Below are 24254 nucleotides of genomic sequence, written 5' to 3' on the forward strand. Positions count from 1 at the left end.
TTGAGGTTACTTTCATGAGAAGTGAAGACACAGGGAACACAGCAGCTTCTGAAGTGTTTGGGAGCAATGCACTGAATGGAAGTAAGCTTATTTATAAAGTGAAAGGCTTACATTTTCCCTGGTTGATGGACAAAGCTGTGCAGAAGTTGGAAGATACTTTGCTGCTAGGGGGGCAGAAGAGGTGGATTTCAGACCTGATTCAGGCTGAGGAAACTATAATGGCTGGATGAAATTCCAGAGGGTCAGAGGCAGGGGGAAAAGTTATATATATATATACTTATATATATATATTTATATGTAAATATATAAATATTATTTATATTTATAAACATAAATATAATTGCCTTTTTATATTTATGTTTATAAATATAAAAATATATAAATAGAAATATTTATATATCATATATATTTTATCTGTGCTGATCTGAGTCCTTTGCATCCAAGTGGCTTATTTACATCCCACAAATAGCTCACCATATAAAATGTTCAAGAAATGGCGTTTCTGTGAGTTTACTTCATTACCCAAGTAATTCAGTCTTGTACTAGAAGAGCATGAACATGAAGAGATAGACTATTCCTCTTGCAGACACAGCAGAAACTGATAAAAGACTAGAGAACGAATGATAATTTAGATGCAAGTAGAGATACTCCTCCTTCCTGTCCTTCTTCGTCATTTATTCACATTTATTTCTATGCTTTTCCTGCAAAAGCAGTCTTTTTTAGGCTGTGAAAATATTACCAAATAGTTGTCTGAGAAACTTTCTTAGTTCCAAGACTTCACAGTCTTGTAATGCAAGGTGAAGGTAACAGTGAGCTCCTTGAGGTATGGTCCAGGTAGACAGATCTCTTAGGGTATCCACAGCTATCCCAAGAAGAGCTGTTATAAAGAAGTATTACTTACTAAGTTTGAAGACTAAGGGGGAAGTGTTAGTGAAACTTTCTTGTAATTTATTCTGTGAAGAGTTAAATAGATACAATAGCAATTAGAAGACTGTCAGCTGTCAGTAGGAAGATATGGTACATTGTAGGGTCTTCAGTACTATTTAGATTCTATGTGTGGAGTGTTTTGTAACATTTTGAAGATTTTAGTAGCATGGAATGCCTTTAAAATCATAATCTGGTTGTGTCTTTTCAAATGTGTAATGTCATAGGGTATGGAAACTAAGAATTTGTTTGGGGTTGTTAAATAGAAATATAGGAAAATGTTCCTTAAGTTAGTAAAAACGAAAGACAACATACTGTTGCTCTTGAAAAAATGAAGAAATTTCTTCCAGTCAAACAAATTTCTACTACTAGACATTTACAGCTACATTCAAAACTCATGTCAAGAGGAAAACACTAAAAGCCACCATGCAGTTCTATATTTTTTCTCCTGTGAATGTGTGCATTGAGATACTGCCTTTCTCTTTTTTAATATGAGGGGAATTTAGTGAAATGTATCTTCTTTTTTCTTACTCTTGGTTTTTTTTCCTTTATTCAGAAGGAGCTAGTATGTGAGCTCTCTGACAAGGCCAGTTCTCCTTTTCTGGCCTGGATTGCCTCCTTGTGTTGCATGTTAATGACAGGTTCTTCTGGCAGTTCTGACCAAGAGTATTTGATGATTACAGCATCTGAAAGACTTCTTGATGGTTTGTCACTCTTTTATTTGGAGTCATATGACAGTTCAGGTTGGAAGGGACTTCTGGAGAGTCCCTTGCTGAATGTGTGTATGAGAAGGAATGACAGCACTCTCAGAGACCTGTGGATCCTGTGTAGCTTACTGCCTTCTGGTCACCTGTTGTTGCAGTCTAAGATGTTTGTTACCATTCATTCTTTTTTTATCCTATTATTTTTGCTCTTTTATAATCTTAAGAACCTTCCTAAAAATAAAACATTTCAGACATACGCTTTCTCATTCCTTCAGACACGAAAAAATAACATACATTTGCATATGGGACTTATTTGGGAAGTGTCACTCATGTATTGTAATTAATTTTGCCTTTTTCAGATTACATGCAGTTATTAAATTTTAGTTTTTCAAAATTTATGTCTTTACAGGCTAGAAGCAAAATTCGGATGAAGTCGTCAACCTAAGCTGCCATCATGAGCAGAAGCAAACGTGACAACAATTTCTACAGTGTTGAAATTGGAGACTCTACTTTCACTGTATTGAAACGGTATCAAAACTTAAAACCAATAGGATCAGGAGCACAAGGAATAGTATGGTAAGTTTTATTTATAATTTAAATTTCCTTTTATTTCCCTTAAATAGAATTTTCTGTGTGTTTTGACTGTTCTGTGTTACTGATTAGGAGTGCAGGAAGCTACCTTTTAAGTGCAAAATAGCAATAATAGTTGTTGGCTGTTTTTCCTCAGCAAGGGATCTTGCTGTTGGTTTTTGACCTACGTCCTTTCCTGCTTTCAAACCAATGCCCTTCTGTTCAAATTCAGCCATCTGTTCAGAATCCCATAAATTAATGTTGGGAAAAAACACGGATAAAGAAATTAATCCTAAGCCACATTGCTTATAGTGAAACAAAAGCCAGAAATATTCTATATAGTATTTTGCTGCTTGCAAACGCTCTTACTTCTTGAAATGATTTGTCAAGGGCTTGCTGCACTTGGTTTCGTAATATACGTAGTCCCTGATATAGGTTAGTGAGCATTTATGATGCTGACTGTCATTGTAATGTGTAAACACTTGACACAGTTTAGGAAAATATGACTTGAGAATATAATCCTTTGAATATGAGCTTTCTTGTGTGGACTTGGATGTACCATTGATTTAAGACTGGTAACAACTAGTTGCCTGTAAGCACTGTTTCCTTTGGAGCAATGCTACCCAATAAATGTTGGTTTGAGCTTCTTGCAAGTTTTTTGAATGTTCAAGAGTTGTAGAAGGCCAATGGCATCCTGGCCTGTATCCGGAACAGCGTCGCCAGCAGGTCCAAGGAAGTGATTCTGCCCCTATACTCAGCCCTGGTGAGGCCACACCTCTAGTACTGTGTCCAGTTCTGGGCCCCCCAGTTCAGGAAGGATATCGAGGTCCTGGAGCAGGTCCAAAGGAGGGCAACCAGGCTGGTGAAGGGACTCGAGCACAGACCCTATGAGGAGAGGCTGAGAGAGCTGGGGCTGTTCAGTCTAAAGAAGAGGCGGCTCAGGGGAGACCTCATCGCTGTCTACAACTCCCTGAAAGGAGGGTGTAACCGGGTGGACGTTGGTCTCTTTTGCCAGATGACTTTCAACAAGACAAGAGGGCACGGTCCTAAGTTGTGCCAGGGGAAATTTAGGTTAGATATTAGAAAGAATTTCTTTACGGAGAGGGTGATCTGGCATTGGAATGGGCTGCCCAGGGAAGTAGTGTATTCTCTGTTCCTGGAGATATTTAAAAAGAGACTGGATGTGGCACTCAGTGCCATGGTCTAGCAACCGCAACGGTGGTTCAAGGGTTGGACTCGATGATCTCTGAGGTCCCTTCCAACCCAGCCGATTCTATGATTCTATGATAGTGCAGTAATTTAGAGATTTTCCAATTTATTTTAACTTAAGATACTAACCAGGGGCATAGAAATACAAAACAGCAATCAAAGAGAGAGATAGGGAAAGGCATAATCAAAAATGTTTCCCTTTAACCTCTTTACTACCTTGATCTTGTCCTGATCAGTGTTTAAAAAATGTGTAAGAGTTAATTTATATTTGTTTTAGCGGAGTTAACAATACAACAGTGTGGTTAGTGCCAATGAAAACCCAATGGCCAGTATTTTTTTCTTAATTTGTAACTTCTGGAATTAATTTTATTTGGTCTCTAATTAGGAGCAACAAAAAAATAATTCAAATTTAGTTTGCATTTCTGTTAAGATAATGAGGACAGAGTTGTTGGACTAAAGTTTGTGTAGTTGCTACAGAAATGCCCGCAAAAGCTTTAGATGTTCATAGAATCATAGAGTGTCAGGTTGGAAGGGACCTCAAGAGTCATAGTCCAGTCTTTCTATAATAAAAATATAGTTTAAATAAGGTGGCCTAGCACCCTGTCAGGCTGAATCTTAAAATTGTCCAGTAGAGGGGAATCCACAGCTTCCTGTTGGAGTTCATTCCAATGTCTAATTGTTCTCATGGTGAAAAATTTTGTTCTGGAGTCCAATCAGAAGTTCCCCAGAAGTAATTTGTACCTGTTACCCCTTGTATTTTCCATGTGAGTCCTTGTAATAAGGGAGTCTCCATCTTCTTGGTAGCAATCCTGTATGTACTCGGGCCTGGCAATAAGGTCTCCTCTGTGCCTTCTCTTCTCAAGGCTGAACAAACCCAGTTGTCTCAGCCTTTCCCCACAGTAATAACAGATGTTACTACAGTCCTGATTCACACTCATATGTTACTCCCTGTTTTCCAAATTTGCTGCCCCTCACTGAGCAGAGATCCAAAACCTGACCATGTAATTACTCAAGTGTCATACTGTTATTGCAGCTAGAAGTAATAAAAGTATTTTTAGGTAAATGCTCTGATTACCTTGAGAAGGTCTGGAGTGCTTTTGTGGTTAAAGCTTGCCCATGTCTGGAGATAGGGTTCAATTCTTGTGATTTTAGAGGGTTTTTTGTTTTGGTTTGTTTTTTTTTGTTTTTTAAACCTGATCCAAACTAATTTGTACCCATTTATTCTTTCTTTGATAGTGGTTAGAGGTTTTGATGAAGTAAAAAAACATAATTCAAGCCTAAACAACATGCTTTTTAAGTAGCTACTTGGATGTAGTAGGTGTTGATTGTTTACAGGCAGATGTTCTTCATTAGGTTTGAGTACCATCCTTGATAAGAGACAAACCCCCAGTATTTTCCCTGCTGAGGCTTTTTTATTAGATAATTCTTTGCTGAGTCTGTGTGGTAGTCAGTTGTCATGATGTGTTTTACAGGAGATAAAATCTGTGCCTTCCTAACATGGAAATGGGATAGGTGTGTGAGTTGTCACCACTAACAGCCTTCATCAGTTAAACAGCCTGTATCACTCAGTTATGTCAGTCTTGGTATTAGTCTGCAAACAAAATGTTATTCTTTCTTTTTACCAGGTAAAAGCCAGTGACAGCAACATGTTAAAGCTTTCCTAACATTTTTTTTGTTTTATCTTGACATTGATGCTCTTATTGTCAGAGGATATTAAGCTGCTGCATAAGTGAAAGTATGCGACCTTTATTTAACCTACTTTTTCTCTCTCCTCCCCTTTCAATTTTATGTAAAATTGATGTGCTTTTTATTTTCAAGGTGGTTTGGATCGTTTTTAGACAGTCTGTTATTGAGTGCCACTGAGTGGCAAGAACCCAGTATCTTTAGTATGTTATTTTAAGAAGCAGAAATCCTGCATTATTTTGTGGAGATTGTCATGTGTTATCACTGTAAATCTGGGAAACACTTCTAAATTTTTAATTGCTCAGCATTCACAGCACTCTGCTATTACACTCCCTAAAGCTGAATAATACGGGAAAGTTGTTTTATCTGCAGACATTATACAAGGTATCTGGAAAAGGAGGCAACTGCCACAGCTTAAAGGACATCAACACTAAGATGTTATATTAATAATGTTATTTTTAATTACAGTGCTGCTTATGATGCCATCCTTGAACGAAATGTTGCAATCAAGAAGTTAAGCCGACCATTTCAGAACCAAACCCATGCTAAAAGAGCTTACAGAGAGCTTGTTCTTATGAAGTGCGTTAATCACAAAAATGTGAGTTCAGTGTCGTACTTTAAATGTTAAAATATTAAGTAGGTTATTTTTTGTAAAAGTCTTATGTGACTTAAGAGGATGGCATCTTCTGAAGATTATACGAATTTTCATTGCATGTTTGTGGCTCCATGATAAGTACAGAAGGATCTTTCAGAAGGTTTTAATACCTTCCCAGTCTTTAAATATCCCCTTCAAACTCAGCATGTAAGTCAGTGTTACATTGCTGCATTTTACAGAGAGCTGGCAAATAAGAATACCATTTACCATACATCCAGTCTTGTTCTGCTTGTTGCTGCTAGAAAAACAGAAGAAAAAGGGTTGTAATATTTTTTTTCCATGTGCATTAATGAACTGGAAATCCTGTGACGGCAGTAACTGCCTGATGCTTCACAAGCTATGGAATAGACCTGATCACATAAATGGAGATGGAATAAGTGACAAATTTGTCAGAGTTAAACTATAGAGAGGCCACTGTCCATTTTATTTCTTCAGAGACAGCTGTGTGCTATCTTCCTCACCTTCCGTTTTAATCCCTCTTCAGCAAGATAAAATTTCCCATGGCTGCTAGAGAAGGAGCTACTTGGGAAAACTGTGTATTGTTTCTTGGACAGAGATGTAAATTCTATGAATGAAGTTTTACCTAATAATATAACATGTATTATGATAAACTACTGCAAGCCTGTCTGACTCTTAGTGAGTAGTAGCTTGAACTGTTTCTGCACATCCTGTGCATTCTTACCAACTGGGAAATTTCCCAAAGCATCACTGAGAATCTGGTTTTGTCCTTTCGTAGAGTTGTTGCTTCACCCCTTTCAGTGGCAAAGTGGTGTGTCTTAAGTAGTCTTTGTTAGTTTTTAATGTTATTTTTTTTTCATATGCAGTAAAAATCTTACTAGATGTCTTCAAATTGAAAGTAGAGGCAGGAGAAGACTGACTAACTTGCTTACATTTTAAGCATTGAATATCTTCTTTTTAATGCACACAGAGTGTCTTTAGATAATCTGATTTGTGGAGGAAAAATATTCCTCTACTACAGCATGTCAGCTATAATAGCCCCTGAACATCTGGAGCTTCAGTGTGCCACTGATGCAAGAGGCTTGCATCAGGATACTGGGTGCTGCTTTTGAAATGTTGACTTTGCAACTTTGCTATGGCTGTGCTATAATTATTCTTCCTCTCCCTCTTCCTACAGATAATTGGCCTTCTGAATGTGTTCACACCACAAAAATCCCTGGAAGAATTTCAAGATGTGTAAGTCTGATTTGAACTAAAGCTGAGAATTAATCTTAAAAGTATTCATGCAGAAAGTTGAACAAGGGAAAGAATAAAATAAAATGGCAGCATTATCTGATTTATTTTTTTTATTCATAAGCTACATAGTGATGGAGCTCATGGATGCAAATCTCTGCCAAGTGATTCAGATGGAGCTAGACCACGAACGAATGTCCTATCTTCTTTATCAAATGCTGTGTGGTATCAAACATCTTCATTCAGCTGGAATTATACATAGAGTAAGTAAACTTAACTGTGTATATTTTGTACTGCATCTGGTTTTGCCTTGAGTTTTTAAAAGACAAAAAAAAATTCAGAAATAGGAGTGCACAGGGACATCCATAGCCTGTCCCACAGGCAGGGAGGGAAGGCTGAAAGGGAATGATTCCACTTACCTTTTCCACGGTAATTCTGGAATGAACGTTTTGAATATTTGAATGATTTGGTAATAATCTGCACAGAGCAAATAAAATTTTTTTCTGAGAGTTACATTACCTCCTCTAATTCCATGTGATATTTTGTTTCAGTAGACATGGCAGGAAAGAGTATCTGAAAGCATCTCTGCCTTTATTGTTTTGGTAACCAAACCTGAGATCCTGTCTTCTGAGAGAACTGTTTCATTTATTTTTGCTCTTCTACTAGCAGAGTAATGGATAAATAGCTGAAGTTTCCAGATAAACAGATGATGGCAAAGACCTGGAAGTGGAACTTTCATACACCTGTGTGTCACAAAGCATTCACTCAGACAGGATTTCATTTCTGAAATTATGCAGAAGATTTAACTTCCTCATGTGTGATTCAGTCATTTCTACATGGCCTTCCTCATGGATGATGTATACTGCAAAGCAAATCACAAGTGGCAATTCTGAGTGCTACCACAGGAATTGCTTTGTTAGGATGTTTGTCCAATTCAGTAATCCACCTGCTTGTGGACTGTGACCAAGGTGTTGAATGGGCTGTAGGTTGGCTCTGACAATGACACTCCCATTCAGTATGCTGTTTTTCCCTCAAGGAAACTGAGACATTTACTTTAACAGAGAATATGATTTGAATGACCGAACACTTCTTCCTTTTGCTTAGCTAGTACTTCACTAGTTCTCATCAGCTGCCTCGTTGTAGTGAAGACCTCAGGGAGGGAAGGAGAAGGCTCATTTCTTGTGTGCAGTTTGCCTTCAACTGCTGTACTTGGAAGAGATGGGCTATGGAAGGTAGGCAGAAGGCATTGGGCAGGCATTGCACCCTGTGCTTCTTGGTGTGCATGTGGACATTGAGACAGGTCAGTGGGCTTCTTGCATTATTCTGGGAATGCTACACAAAATTAGGATACTTTGCTTACCGTAGCTGGGGTATATTGCATATTACTGCTACTGTGCAGCCCTTTGAGTCCTAACACATGCACCCGTGGGGTTGAAATAACAGTTCTGTGTACAGCTTTGCAGTTTCTCATCTCTACAGTTCTTAAGTATACAAGTTTAATGCTGTGGGTCTTTTTTATTTTTGGAAAACTGCATATTGTGTGGATGTGCTAGAGCAGGTAATGCAAGAGTGTCTCTTTCTATGGATATTAGTGCAGGAGGAAGAGAGTGTCTAAAAGTTCAGTTGTTTCAAGGACAGTTTATACCTGTAAGCTGGACATCAAAGCATTGAGCATGGAGAAGTCATGGATAGATGTAAACATTTGTACATTTCTAAAAAAGTAACTACTCAGGTAGTTGTTTGGCATGAGTAAAGATGCCTTTGAGGATAGATGTATTTCCTCTGTAAATACAAGTCTTTCAAATGCTTCATATTGTGCAGTAATTTGAAATGCAGGGATAGCCTATTCCAGAGACTATAGATACAATTGCTATGCAAAGAGTAATATATGTATGCATGAGTGCTTTTCGAAGGACATGGACAGATACATTTCACTTGCATGTCTTCAGGGTAGAATTTCAATTGACAGCTTCTACACCGTGTGTCAGAAGATTGACTATGTTCAAGCAAAATATTTGCATTACTTCTGTATGCATAACACCTTTATAAATCAAGATGTAGAGTAGCAAAATACTGTTCCTTCATGGAACAAGTTAAAAACTTCAGGAGACAAGGAAAGGGACACATTTCAGATAAACTTTGTGTCTGCAATAGTAACTCCTTACCACTCTTCTGGGCTTTCAGCATCACTGTCCTTAATTTTTAAACCTAATTACTTTGTTGGAACAATTTACTCCTTAAACCCAGTCTGCACTACTGTGGGTGCCCATGGAGTTTATCCATACAGTATTCTTCTTTAGTGTCCTCTAAAGCTGTAGCTTTAGTATTGGTAGTTTCACATGGTTTTTACTTGGGTTCTTCAGGTTCTAACACAGCTGCAATGATCTCAGCATCATAGTAACTTTTTCAAAATTTGCTGAATGACTGAAGTTACAACAATCTGTATTTGTGCCAGTAGCACTGGATACATAGAAATAAGTCATTTTTTCATAACAACCTAGAGGCAGAGAACAAGGTAAAGATTAAACACAAAGTGTTTCACACAGTGTTTGATTATAGCTTTACACTGGTTTTAACAGGTGTCTCATTAGTCCTGCATGCAAACTCTGGAACATTGTATTGGGCCTTTTTTTGAGTGCTTAACAAAGGTGCCTAATTGAATCCTTTCACAAATGTTTCTTTAGAAAGTAAAAAGCCCATGGAAACCATGAATACCCTCCGGGGATGACTCTCTCTCCTCTGCTGAGTGGGGGAAGGCCATAAATAATCTCTGATTTTTTAGCATTGACATTTTAAATTTTTAAGGTTCAATGAGATGTATTCTGCTATAGGTTCCAGATATGTTTATATGGCCTAATTAACTTAATTGTTCTTATAGGAGTTTTTTAGTCTTCATTTATAGGTAAACATGAGAATTATTGGTTCTGGTGAATTTGGATGCAGTGTAAAGCAGCTCTCACCTCCATCATTTTGAAGGACAGCTCTGTGTTCCAAATTACAACCTGTTTCTAGATTTCATGACAGCTACATGATGTTCAGAAATTAAGGATGGACAGTATTCTGTAACCTTTTGCTTTTTGTTCTCATAGTGATTTTTCTCTTGCAAAGGGAAGATCTCTTAACCTTTTCAGTGTTAGACATTCAGCTTTGGGGAGGATGAATATAACTAATACTATGAGCATGCACCTGGGATTCTGCAATAAATGTCCTCCAAATAGTAACATAAGTACAAAAATAAAGCTGATAATAAACAGGATTTTAGCAGAATCTAAAACATGCATATCAAATAGCTGGAATGCCTTATAATACTTGAATTCCTCCCTGGCTTTTAAAAATCTTTTACACCAAAGTAGTCTTTGTGTGATTTGTTGATGGATGTGTGAATAAGCAAGTAGGCAAGACTTAATTGCCCCTTAAAATTCTACTGTTTTGGAACTCTTTTTTATAGTTTTCTTTCTGTCTTTACTGAAGCTTTCCTAACTTCATAAGGAGTTTGCTGAAAGTCCTACAAGTGCAAATAAAACGTACATATATCTTACAGATAGCACTTTAAGTCTTCATGAAACAGTGAAAGATAAGGCTACTTATGAAATCCCTGCAGCTCAAATACTGGAGTCATCTGCCACATCTGTTTTTTCTCTCATTAGTCTTAGTGTAATGTAGGCAGAAAGGTTCTAAGCTTTATCTGTGTTGGCCTGTGTGCTATGAATGATTTTATGATGACAAAGTTATTGTGAATTTACTGTCTTTGTAATATGTGCTCTGTGACATTCAGATGTATGCAAGGTCCTCCTGTCTGTGTAGGATATTTATAAGTAGGAGCTGTAAAGCCACTATTGTCAATGTGGTTTTAGGATTAAAGTGAAGAGAATTCAGTTACCATGTTTCTAACTAAATGATCAGAAGCTGTAGCAGAGCATTTTCCACTCCAGTTTAATGACTGTGTTAATTTTTGGCAGTTTTCAATGGTGCCTTTTAGGGTTTGGTCACCAAAATTAGTATAAAACCAAATCCTAAACAGAAAACTATATCCTTATGAGCATGGGGATTTCTGTGCAGAGAAACATCTGCATTAATTCAAAAGATGTAATGCAGCCTCAACCATCAAAGAAAGCTTCTACTTTTTTACATTTGTGCTATAATTTTAATAATTTTTATATCCAGATGATTATTTCACCAAATGATTTCATCAGTTGTAACATTGTGTTCTGCATTGTAGTAATAACCATTGTTACAAGTGAGCAGTTTCCAGACTTTTTATCAGAGCTTACATTTCTTACTAACCTCGGTTTATTTCAGGCAATTGCTAACACATCTTGTAACACTGTTTATGTTTTTCTTCTTTAATTGCTATATAAATCAACAAACACAATGAGGGAATTAATTCTGCAGTCTGCTGGATGTCCATGAATTAAAGCAAGGAGCGAAGAAACTGCAGTTATAGCAATAATGTAGTTGTAAGTGGGGGGTTTAATATAAGCAGTGTTATCTTAAAATGTGAACCACAGAGTACTTTGTGCTTGTCTTAGCAGTCATGTATGATGTTTCTTTTTAAAGGATTTAAAGCCCAGTAATATAGTAGTAAAGTCAGACTGCACTTTGAAGATTCTTGACTTTGGACTGGCCAGAACCGCAGGAACTAGTTTTATGATGACGCCTTATGTAGTGACTCGTTACTACAGAGCACCAGAGGTCATCCTAGGGATGGGATACAAAGAAAACGGTCAGCAAATACAGTCTTTCTTTGGCATAGCTTTATTTTCTGTTTGGCATACCACATTTTACATGTTAATATTTTTTTCAAGCTGTAGAAATTTTATACATCAGCTTTGTGACCAAAATGTGGATTCTGGATACACTGATTTGTTTATTCAACTCAACCCATTAGAAATGTTGGCATTTAATAGGAGGAGAAATTGAGGGCCTTGTTTGTTTAAAAATTCAAATAACTTGCTTGGTAGATTAAGTTTCTCCCAGGAAAAACTGGCAATATATTTTCTTAATATGTGGTATATGCCTTGATATACCTTCACCTGCCTTTATTCCTGATGAGGATCTAAATTGGAATTCATCAGTATATAGGTGACCTTAATTTAATGCTTGACTAACTATATGCAATAAAACCTCCCAGGGTGTAGGCAACTTAAAGGCTACTGAGGAACAAACAAGCTAAAGTGTCCTACTATGGCAGCACTATTTATTAAAAACAGCCTACTTTAAACCTGTTGTGCTAAGTTTTTAATTAATGTTGCTGAAGAAAGACTCAATAACTTCATGAAGCATGATAGATTCCTTGAGGTCAATGACAAATTGCAAGGGAAATTGTTTACTTTGTCCCTCCACTTGCATGCATTTCCTTTGTCATTAGACTCACTCCTCAGGGTCTCCTATGAGAAAATAAGGAAAGGATACAGCATCTGAGGGAAACACACACTCAAGAAGAGCACATCTAACTGAAGCAGCATTTAGGAAACCACAAAAAGTAACTTTGTTCCTGAAATTGTATTGTAGCAGCCCCAATTCTGCTGCCATTTCATTGATCCAGTGTCACTGTGGTCAGTCCTGCTCACTTGGTGTTTTCAGCTATGGCTTGCACTGTGCACACAGGTCACCTTTTGCTGAAGGTATTTCAGATCCTTTGTTGGTTAGTCCTCCAGTAAGGCTGTTGAGATGCAGTGATGCTTGAGTTTTTGTCAGCTTCTCCTAGTGATGTGAAGCATGGCTTCTCAGGTTACTGAAACAACCAGATCTTCTGTGGACTTTTGGGATTCTTAATACAGTTTGCAAACTTGCTTAGCAACTCCATAGCATTATGGCAAGTGACTTCAGGTTGTGTGATAGCTGCTATCTGCACAGAGCTGATTTTATTGTAGTTTATAAAAGTCAAGAAGTATAATTTCTCTACTTGTTGATAATAAAAGAAGCCAGCTTGCATGCTTATTTGCAAGGGTCTGGTTTTTATATCATTTTGTATTGATAGTAAGCATGAGAGAATGTACATTCCTTTAATGACCTTTGTAGCTGGCTTCTTTCTAATAATTTCCAAGTCAGTTTGAGTGGAGCAAGCTTAAAGTTATTTTTAACTACTAAAGCTCTGTAGAAAACATGTTGTTTAGGTTTGTCTTTTCTTTATTTTCCCCAAGACTTTACATTGGCCAGGTAAGAGACATTAAAGAATATGAAGGTATAGTTTGAGTTACAGGAAGAACTGATACAATGAAAGTCACAAGTTTTCTATTTTGCTGAGTTCACATATTTCTTACAAATACAAGGTAACTTAGAGATGCAAAAGTGTGAAACACGTTTTGCACTAAAATGTTGCTTAGTTTATTATTGGAGCTAAATAGGTTGTGTTCTAGGACACCCTGCCATGTTAGTGACAGTCCTGTTCCTTAACCAAGCATGAATTGTGTTGTGCAGCAGAATATAAATTTTTTTTCATATGAAAAATGCCAAAGCAAAGTGCATGGTCATTGAGTCGAAAATTACACTTTTGGAGAACATGAAAGTAAATCTGAGTCAGAAGACAAGCTGCATCTTCATATGTCCTGATGTAATTAAAAGGGTACTTAAGTAACTGTCACTCTTGGAACCTGTCTGATGAGCTCTTCATTGTGTATTACCCCTGAGAGGGAGGCAGGGCTGCAGAGGGGATGGAGGCAGATAGAGAGGATGTACTTAAGTAAGAGCCATGGGCTGCCCAAGATTCTCAGCTGTTATCATTGATGCCTATTTTATCTCATTAAACCCATAACTAAATTAAAAGTTAACTGTTTTACATTAGAGTTAAATATTGAGAACTGACAGCTTACTGATGGTTAACATTTACATTTAGTTTAATTGAACAGGGTGCCTTGCTGAATCTGAGTGTGAGGATTGTGATATATTGAGATACATACTGGAGAGTAGTGTTCTTCTGATACCATATTATGCACATATTAAATCTCTAATTGCTTCAAAACTTGCAAAGGTCTTGGACAAACTGTGGCGTTAATTTCACATAGGTTTTGATACTGGAGGAGGTAAAGCATGTTTGTTTGGGTATAGGACATCAAAAAAACAAGCTTGCAAACTCAAGAAATGGAGGAGGACACTGAAACTGTGCACAGTTAACATATTTAGATTTATGTGCAGCTACATGCACATTTATCAGAAGGAAAGCACTGAAAAGCAAGTAAAGATCCCAACTCTCTGAAACTACTACTTTCAAGTTTCCTAGCAGCTACACTGTTTGGTTTCGTGTGATATTTTTTCCCTTAGAATTACAGAAAATAATAACTTCACTCCAAACACGGTTCATAAGAATAAAATACACTTTGTATGAAAAGCAGTGTATTTTAAAAAAAAGCTCTTTTGATTCTGTAGTAAGAATTTACTTATTCTTTTATAGAAGTATTCACAGAGGCTACAGATCTATAAATAAATAGGTTTTGTTTGATTAATGAAAGCAGCAAGCCAAAACACCCCCAAAGATCAGAAGTTTGATTTTCTAGGGTGACCAGAGGTATTGTTGTTCTCTTAGCCTCTGAAGTAATTTGTCTTCTGAGGCATGAAAATAAGACATTGAGTGACATTACTTCTTCTTTTCCAGACTTCCCTGTGCAGTTATTGACATTGTTTCTGTCATGTTGGGCACAAGCTAATTACAATAGATTTGAGTGTAGTTTGAAATGTGATAGCAGCAGATTATATTTTAGCTGAAAAAGTCAACATTCAGAATTTTGTTTAAAAAGCTGAACTCAAAACTTGGGTTTCATGTATTTGGGTCTTTAAGCCAAAGAATTTTTACTTTTCTTAAGTATTTGAAAATATGAAAAAACACTAATTGTAAAATGTGGACAATAATTTTTAAATGAACCAGGCCCTTAATTTTGACCTATTAATATGTACAATTATGATCTCCAATCATGTGATTTAGATGCTATTTTAGAGGAAATTTCAAATTAGTGGGGAGTAATATTTTCAAAAAGTAGCATCATTTTTGTTTTACGTTGTTGAGCTCCTTCAGAACTTTGCATGTGATTTTCAATACAATTGTTCTCATTTAAATCCCCTTCTTTTCTGTTTAATTGAAATTCCAGTGTCATGTTTGATGTAAAAGTATACATAATAGCACAAATTCATTATTATGACTTCAAGAAAACTTTTTCATACAGAATTAACAGTACTGCTGAAAGCAAACAACAAAAAAAAAGTGTGCTTTTAAAAGTAAATTTGTGCATCTTTGAGTATGTCTCTGAGTGATTTATTTTAAGGCAATATAGAAATGTGCATTTCATTAAAAACAGTTTCAAGTTTTTCTTTTGTAGAAGTTGTTATGTCAGAATAACTGGAGAAATAAACAACTTTAACTGAAAATCTTTAGGAGCATATTAATATTGTCATGAACTGATCCTCTAAAATTCTAAGTGATCTCTTAGTGATGGTGTTTGTTTTTTATTTAAAGGGAGAGAGAGATACATAGGAAATACTTCTAGGCAAATTTTAATTCCTATGTAATAACCAATTGATTAATTCTCCTCCTAAATGTATAAGTACTTGTAGATACGCCGTAGTTTTAAAGATCAGATTACTTTGCTACTTCTAAATTTATTCCTATAACTACAGTGGAATTACTTTCAAGAAATTTTGAAATTATCTTTGGTGCTTTAATCTAGTCTTTTGGCAGAGTATCTGTGTCTGCGCAGAGTATATTTTGCAGAATATCTTTGCAAGCCTCAGCGCTTGAAGAAGGGCTTTACTCTGCTTGATTCATATGTATCTCTCTCTCTGTGCTCTTGATCTTGCTCTCGTACTATGTTAAACAAAAGGGTGTTTTTCTGCCTTGGGTTTCAGGCAGTTAAAAGCTAATCCTCATATTTAGTGTATTTTGAAGTGCTTGCATTGATTGATATAAAAACTTGCTCTTCTTCCTGTGCTGTCTCTGCAGTTTATAGGATGCAGTCATGTTATGCTTCTTTTAATTTTAAATGACCATTTGCTTTGCTTTTCCTTCTTTTTGTGCTACAAACATAGTGGATTTATGGTCTGTGGGGTGCATTATGGGCGAAATGGTTTGCCACAAAATCCTCTTTCCAGGAAGGGACTGTATCCTTGTGCTGCTGCAGCAGGTTGAATCAGTTAGGAAGTAATTAACCTTTTTATTGATGTTCTGTCATGGAAATGCATATTGTATAATTTTTTTTTTATTAAATGAACATGGATTTTTCTTGTGAGTCACTTAAAAAAATGTTAAGAACTTCATTTTTTACTCAGGCTGCATCTAGCAGTAGGACATAGTCTCTGCTGGTCCTGTAGTTAGAATATATTCACTCACACTCATTTTCATTACACACGCTTTTTATAGTCACTTCATGTATGTATGTCTGGATATTTTTATTTACTTTATTTTAATAACTATCATTTATGTTAATATCATTGCATTTTGTTTTCAGTTGACATTTGGTCAGTTGGGTGCATCATGGGAGAAATGATCAAAGGTGGTGTTTTATTTCCTGGTACAGATCGTATCCTTACCTTTGGCCTAGGATGTAGTTGTAAAAGGTCAAAAGATACTGCAGCAATATCGTTCCAGATTAAGGTGGTTCTTATTTTTAAAATACTGGTTTTAAACTGCCTTTTCAAAGTACAATTTGTGAGTTTGTTCTTTTGATTCTGGGAAGCTGCAAAAATATCTACAGTTATACCATTTAAAGTAAAGCTGCATTAATGTGTATGACTGTCTTTAGAGATCAGTGCTAAGCAATATGAACAAAATACCACTTGGGCAAACGTGATTGTTTTTTACTTTTCCTTTATTATTCCCTCTCTTTTTTTTTTTTCTTTTTCTTTTCTTTTTTCAATTTAATATAGTGTCTATGCATTTTTTTTTAATGTTGTCACATTTAAGACAGATTTATTGAGGTGAAGTTTTGATGATTCACATGCATTGATATTTCCTTTGGAGATAATTTTTATGTAATAACCTCTTAATCTTATTCAGTAGCTGAGCATGTTAGTAGTTACTATCCTTTACATTTTATAGGAAAAGCTTACCAAAAATTCCTAATGAGCTTCATTAGTTACACTCTGGAGTTTCATATTTTTGTAAACAGAAATGATCCTGTAAACAGTTTTCAGAAATATCTGGCACTTCTCTCTTTTTGTTCCATGAATGCCTTGATGCTGCCTGAATGTGTTGTCCTGTGAACAGAATCTATTCCAGGCAGATAGAGGGGAAGCCTCTGGGTCATTGCTAAAATTGGTGGATCTAAAGAGACTTTGACATTTTTGTCCTTTGACTGGTAGTTACATTCCAGTTTCTAGGTGCCATCCAAAATCTTCTCTGCTTTTGCTGCAGATTAGTTTTTAATAAGTGATGTGGTACCATTTAAGGGAGAAGATCCAGGGCATGCTTATTTTCACACTGCTGTGTCATTGCATGTGCTGCACCATGCTCTGCTTTATGCATCCTGGTTTTCTAGTGTGGTTTTTCAGCTTAGGCTCAGTGCCATGCAATGTTACTTCTTTTTCACGGCACGTACTAAAGCACTGTAGAACTTGAAAATCCTTATATAAAGATCTGCTGTTAGTTTTAAGAATGCAAGAGCAGGTCCTGCTGCATCCAAGTGAAGTTTCAAGCAGCCCCTAAATCCCATCTTTGGTGGTAGCCAAAAATAAAAATTTGGGAAGACTGTATGAATAAGTATATATAACATTTCACCTGAGATATCTCCCAGTGTATAACCACCTGTAAGCAGGAATTCCTGAGACAAACATTTTTATTTATTAATGCATAATAAATTCTTCTGCCATGAACTGGTCAGTCTTCCCTTTACCTTGTATAAACTTTTCAATTTAGGTGTTCCCTACATGTTTTTTCAAGAAATTCTTTAATTTCTGCATTGAGATCTTTAAAAAAATGTCATTGACCTCTGTGGGCCAAGACTTCATCCTTTGTGCCCACTGGTGCTCAGTGTTGCATGTTGTTAGTGGGAGATCATTGGCTTGGGAGAGTCCTGCACTGGGCTGAGGGACCAAGATGGGAATGAAGGACAAAGCACCTACACAGGGCAATTCTTATAATGTCTTGGTGATGAGTAAGTAGCTTGAGTACTGTGAAGAGATGTTTAAGTCAGGGAATTTTTCTCCAGAACCTAAGGAAGGACTTTATTTAAATTTATTTAATACTTTTTTGAGTTGTAATTTTCTCTTTTTCCCAGAAGTATATCCTTTGCAAGTTAATTGTGATTTTGATTAAAACATACTGCCTTGACTTCTCATAGCCTTCCTTTGTTTCACTGTTTCCTCTAAGAAGGTAGTACTAATTAATGGTGATTAACTTGATATTTTATTATAGTTTCCTGTGTTTTCTCTCTGGTTGTTACTGAATATGATTTTAACCTAACCTAGCTGAAAATTAGTCACCGTGTTTTTCTTAGCTGCATAACACTAGATATTGATCAATGGAATAAAGTCATAGAGCAGCTAGGAACACCATGCCCTGAATTTATGAAGAAATTACAGCCTACAGTCCGAACTTATGTGGAGAACAGACCTAAATATGCTGGTTATAGTTTTGAAAAACTCTTTCCAGATGTCCTTTTCCCAGCTGATTCTGAGCACAATAAGCTTAAAGGTAAGGTCTGTCTTCCTTACACTGTATATTTTAGTCTTAAAACTAATATATTGAACAGAAATGTATCTTGGTTTTGTTCCCTATAAAATCATCCTGCTAAGGATTTAAATATTATGGTAGTTTTATCATGGGAGTGGATAAACATGTCGATGTATGCTTATATACAAAACATCTGCTATTCTAGAGATGTTTCTTGATACTTTTCTTTATGAAGAGGAGCCAATATATATTTTTCTCTTAATGACAGATACCAACGTGATTTAGAGAAGACTAGAGGGAAAATGAAATAGAAATGGCATAGTCAGAGTAGATGTTTGTTTAGGGATGAATAGAAAGGTCTTGTATTCATAATATATAGATATCCTGTAGTTACTGAAATATCTTACTAGTTCTTAGTCACCTACTCAATGGAGTCAAAGTTTCACCATATTTTCTCTGACTAACAGTATATGACACTTTTTTCCCCATTAACTGTAAGAGAGGTGCAAAGGTGCTTGCTCACTGCTACTCCAGTCAAAGCTGTACTGCCAGCTGAATTACATTTCACATAAGGATGTCACACCAAAGGGCACTGTATGCTGAAAATGCGAAGTAAAACATGTGCAACCCCTTTTCTACACGAGTTACTCACTTCAGAATTTTTTCCCCATCAAATAGACCACTCTCGTAAACCCCAAATAATGTGAAGGTTCATAGATAGTAAATGGGAATTTCATTGCTCTGGGTCTTCTCTTCCTATGAGCCTGGAAATAGGGCATTATGTTCACTATAGATGGCACTAGTCTAAATAGAAATTTTTACTTTTTGCAGCAAGTCAAGCAAGAGATTTGTTGTCCAAAATGCTGGTTATAGATGCTTCTAAAAGAATCTCTGTCGATGAAGCCCTACAACACCCATACATCAATGTCTGGTATGATCCATCAGAAGCAGAAGCTGTAAGTTCTTGTTTTAGGTCTCTGATTAAGAAGGTACTGTCCTAAAGCAAAATTGTTGTGGTGCTTGATGGTAGCTACCTGAAAGAAGGTTATTGCATGATCTACACATTTCACTACAAGCATAACTGAGTTGTGATCTTTTTTATAGGCATCAGTTGTCATGTTTATTAGATACAGTATTAGGAATGGGTGCAAACTGAAGTACCTGCATCTGTGTGTCCATGTGTAACTGCATATAATCTCATGGACATCTAGAATTATCTCATGTAGTAGTGTCCCAGTGAAGATGCAGTGTCCTTCTCTGAAGACATGCAAAACCTGCCTGGATGCATTCCTCTGTGACCTACAGTAGGTGGCCCTGCTCTGGCAGGGGGGTTGGACTTGATGATCTCTCGAGGTCCCTTCCAATCCCTAACATTCTGTGATTCTGTAATGTATCTGAAACCTTTTATACAGGGTTCTGATTTATTGAGCTTCAGTTGTTTCAGTGTGGTTTGATTGTCCTTGATAGGATTCTGAGGTGTTTATTCCTGGGTGAGAGAAATATTTTCATTAGTTGTAGCAATTGATAGTACTCTTAAACTAGGAAAATTTACCTGGACCTGAGCAAAGCCTTCAACACGGTCCCACATGACATCCTGCTCTCCAAGCTGGTAAAACGTGGGTTTGATGGATGGACAGCTTGGTGGATAAAGGACTGCTTTGATGGCTGCACCCGAAGAGTGGCTGTCAATGAGTCCATGTCCAAATGGAAGCTAGTGACACGTGGAGTCCCACAAGGATCAGTGGGACCCTCAAGGACTGGTCCTGTTTAACATCCTTGTTGGTGACATGGATGGTGGCATTGAGTGCACCCTCAGCAAGTTTGCTGATGACACCAAACTCTGTGGCTGACACAGTGGAGGGAAGGGATGCCATCCAGAGGGACCTTGAGAGGCTGGAGAGGTGGGCCCATGCCAACCTCATGAAGTTCAATAAGACCAAGTGCAAGGTCCTCATCTGGGCCAGGGCAATCCCAAGCACTGATATAGGCTGAGCAGGGACTGGCTTGAGAGCAGCTCTGAGGAAAAGGACTTGGGAGTGCTGGGGGATGAGAAGTTCAACATGAGCCATCAGTGTACACTTGCAGCCCAGAAAGCCAACCAGATCCTTGGCTGCATCAAGAGCAGCATGGCCAGCAGGTCGAGGGAGGTGATTCTGCCCCTTTTACAGGAGGGACATGAACGTGATGGAGTGTGTCCAGAGAAGGGCCATGAGGATGATCAGAGGGTTGGAGCACCTCTGCTGTGAAGACAGACCGAGATAGTTGGAGTTATTCAGTCTGAAGAGGAGAAGCCTCTGAGGAGACCTTAGTGTAGCCTTCCAGTATCTGAAGGGGCTACAAGAAAGATGGTGAGGGACTTCTTAGGCTGTTAGGGGGCAGTGGATTCAAAGTAGAGGAGGGTAGATTTAGATTAGATATTAGGAAATTCTTTAGCATGAGGGTGCTGAGACACTGGCACAGGTTGCCCTGGGAGGTGGTGGGAGCCCCATCCCTGGAAGTTTTTATAGCCAAGCTGGACAAGGCTCTGAGCAACCTGATCTAGTGGGAGGTGTTCCTGCCGATGGCAGGGGGGTTAGGACTTGATGATCTTAAAGGTCCCTTCCACCCCTGAAAATTCTATTCTTTGATTCTGTTATTCTGTGAATTAGAATTCTCCTGAGCTATCATAACTAGAGAAAAAACAGGAGACTGCTGCATGTGGAAGTTATTTTACTAGTTTCTCTTTTAATTATTGCAGTAATGATACTAAATCTGTTAATCAGGACAGCTTAAAAAATGTAGCAGCATCTAGAAAATAGGCAAGGTTCAAGTATGAGAGAATATATGACCATATATATACAGTATATTTAAATCATGTTCCTTTTCTAAGTGTTTACTTTCATTTGTAGTTTATTGTGGTTTTGTATCCCTTTTAATCATGAGTTGTTGTTTTTTTAAGCCTCCACCAAAGATACCAGATAAGCAGTTGGATGAAAGAGAGCACACAATAGAAGAATGGAAAGGTAAGATGAGCGTTTTAAGTTTAATAGGAGTAGTCTTGATCCCAACGATTACTGTCACTAAGGTTCCTGGGAGCAGCCAAATAGTATTTACTTAAACTTCTTGGAATTGTAAGGGAATAGGTCACTGCTTCACAACATCTTGGTTATTGATTGTTGCAACACTAAAAATGTTCCTGCAAAGGTGCTGATCCTTTGAAGTGAACTTGAGACCTACCTATTTCAGACAACTTTTGCAAACCATAGGGCAGAATTTTTAGAGAGTAACTCTTCTGGACAAACTGCTGCAGTTGAAAAAGATGCAGGAGTTTAAGCAATGGCAGTCTGAAGTAGAAGCACTAGTCTTCCAGTGAAGAGGCTATTAGCAATAAAAGTTTTGTTTTAAATCAATCAGAAGATTAGGAAGTGTTAGTAATGAGTGAGATAGTGAGGTTTATCATCTTTGGGATTTTGAGAAAATAGCTGGGATTGAGGTGTTCAACAGACTGTAGTATAACATTAGACTTAAGCCTGCAAAAGCATAATCTTCAAGTGTTCATTGGTTTAATATCTATTCCTGGTCATATATGGGGTGTAAAATAATAAAAGTATAAGGGGAACATCTTTTTTACTTGCCAAGCTTGTGCTTCATTTTGAAATTGCTCCTGAAAGATGTGGTAATAGTGCTGAGATTCTAGCACTAGGAAAAAATGCAGATCCAGAATGCTATGCAGTCTGTAAATATTGCATTTAAGCAAGAATTTAGTTTATTGAACAATCTAATATTTTATGCTGAAAAAAATCTAGAATGAGATATTAGATCTGTATAATTTTTTTGTCCCCAGAGAAAAAAAAAAAAAAAGCAGGGAAAATGTTTCCTGAATAATTTCTGACAATTTCATTCTGTTGCTGGTAATGGACATAAGTCTGTAAAATCTGGTACTGCCATACTTTTGAGTCCCTTTCTGTTAATAACTGAGTTATAATCATGAAGAAAGAGATAGGGAGAATCATGGAAATTTTCTTACCATCCTTCTTCCAAGCAAAGTAATTTTCTTTTTGAGGCAGATGTGCTGAGGGTATTTCAAGCAATATGGAAATTACTTTTCAGATATCCATAGTCCTTGAAGTCATAATTCTTAAATGCCCTTTTTTCCCATACTATTTATACATTATACTAGTTTGCCAGTGACAAGTAAAAGCAGTATTCTGACAGTCAGTTCTTATGAGCTGTATTTAACATTTTTAGTACTTGTCTTCTGTTGTTACTTTGATAGATTCAGAACTGAAGTCTTTTCTGGGTAATAAGTTGCCATTTGCTTAGAAATCTTCTGGCCACTACACAGGACGTGATTCATGTTATAAGCACTTCTAACCTGTTTAAGGATGAGGAAACTCTGTAACTGGAAGGTTAAGTCACTGCTTTCATTTGAAGTGGCTCCTTAGGTGCCAATAAATACTGTATTCCATTTCATAATGAACTGGACCTGTAGATGATGTTGCTCGGGAAATTTTGTTGCAAATATTTGTTGGGAGGATGGCAATGCTGTTTGGATTTGTTCCTACCAATCCTTTGAAGACTGCTCATTGAGTTTATCTGCACCAGAGAAGCCTTGATACAAACCCAGTGCTCATGAAGAACCAGTTTAACCTGAGGTCCCCAAGCAGCTGGTACACAAGGGCCTTAGAGCAATGTCAGTGTGTATCAGAGTGCCAGCCTGTTGTAGCTTCAACAGAAAAGAATTGTACTCTTTTCTATAACCTTCCAGTTCTGTAGTTGTTAAAAACTAATTATGAACTAATTATAAATCAATGAAATTTGAATGTACATTTTTAACAGGAGATGTATATTAATTCAGTCTATCCAGTCTTGGGTTTGCAAATTCATTTTTTGCCTTCTCTTCTCTGCATTTTCAGAGTTGATATACAAGGAAGTCATGGACCTAGAGGAGAGAACCAAGAATGGGGTTATACGTGGACAACCAGCCCCTTTAGGTTGGTTACAATAAAAGCACAGTATAAAGCTACATCAGCTTTTAGGTCAGGAGGGAGTCAGCTGTTCAAAATACCCAACAGTAACCTAACTCAAAATACAGCTCTTAAATAACACACAACCTCTTGAATATTTTTTGAGATACTGCTTATTTGAATAGAGTGTGTGGGGTTAATGGATCTTTTTATTACTTTGGTAAATTCCTCCATTATTGTCCCAATTTAACTGATGCTTCATTAATTTTGGTCGAGAAACATCTTGATGTGTACTGGCACTACTCTGGTTGTACCTATGACTTCTAGCTGGAAGAGTTCCAAGTGAATATATAAACACTTTGTGTCTGTTGAGTAAAGAAACAGGATTACTAATTTGTCAGCCTTGAATATTCCCTCAAAACAGAAAGGATGATGGAGCACTTTCAGAAACTGTTGCTAAATTTTAGAGCAAAATGTGACCCTTGGCTGATCACAGTTAGGACTCCATTTACACTGTTGAAAAATTATGAGAAGAACTGGACGGCTATTGCTGACTCTGCTCAGAGTTCACTGAAGTCCATACTCTGAAAATCACAGTGTATCTGAGACTGAATATGCACAATATGGCTTATTCCATAAGCCATGCTTCCCAGCCTGAAGGAAAAAAGCAGTACCCTTATTTTTTTATCTAAGTATGTAGATATAATTCTATCATGGGGTCTCAACAGTTAGTAGGATATCTTAGCTTTGGGTTTATGCAGTATTTTCTGTATTTG

General features: G+C 37.0%; 1 protein-coding gene across 4 annotated transcripts in view; it reads left to right on the forward strand.

Annotated features, from left to right (window-relative positions):
• The window catches only part of MAPK8 (mitogen-activated protein kinase 8), a 41872-nt gene that overhangs the window by 16409 nt on the left and 1209 nt on the right, over positions 1-24254 (forward strand). For 2 of the 4 annotated variants that reach the window (XM_030453243.1, XM_030453240.1), the window contains exons 2-11: positions 2038-2204; positions 5559-5688; positions 6881-6939; positions 7061-7199; positions 11494-11659; positions 15952-16023; positions 18371-18553; positions 19364-19488; positions 21471-21534; positions 23428-23505. In XM_030453243.1, coding sequence (XP_030309103.1) covers positions 2083-2204; positions 5559-5688; positions 6881-6939; positions 7061-7199; positions 11494-11659; positions 15952-16023; positions 18371-18553; positions 19364-19488; positions 21471-21534; positions 23428-23505 — 1138 coding nt within the window. In that variant the 5' untranslated portion in view covers positions 2038-2082. Of the gene's footprint in view, positions 1-2037; positions 2205-5558; positions 5689-6880; positions 6940-7060; positions 7200-11493; positions 11660-15951; positions 16024-16370; positions 16443-18370; positions 18554-19363; positions 19489-21470; positions 21535-23427; positions 23506-24254 lie in introns of all 4 variants that reach the window. The other 2 variants (XM_030453242.1, XM_030453241.1) reach the window with 1 other exon arrangement.

The sequence above is a fragment of the Calypte anna genome, chromosome 6, assembly GCF_003957555.1.
Source record: "Calypte anna isolate BGI_N300 chromosome 6, bCalAnn1_v1.p, whole genome shotgun sequence".
Taxonomy (NCBI): domain Eukaryota; kingdom Metazoa; phylum Chordata; class Aves; order Apodiformes; family Trochilidae; genus Calypte; species Calypte anna.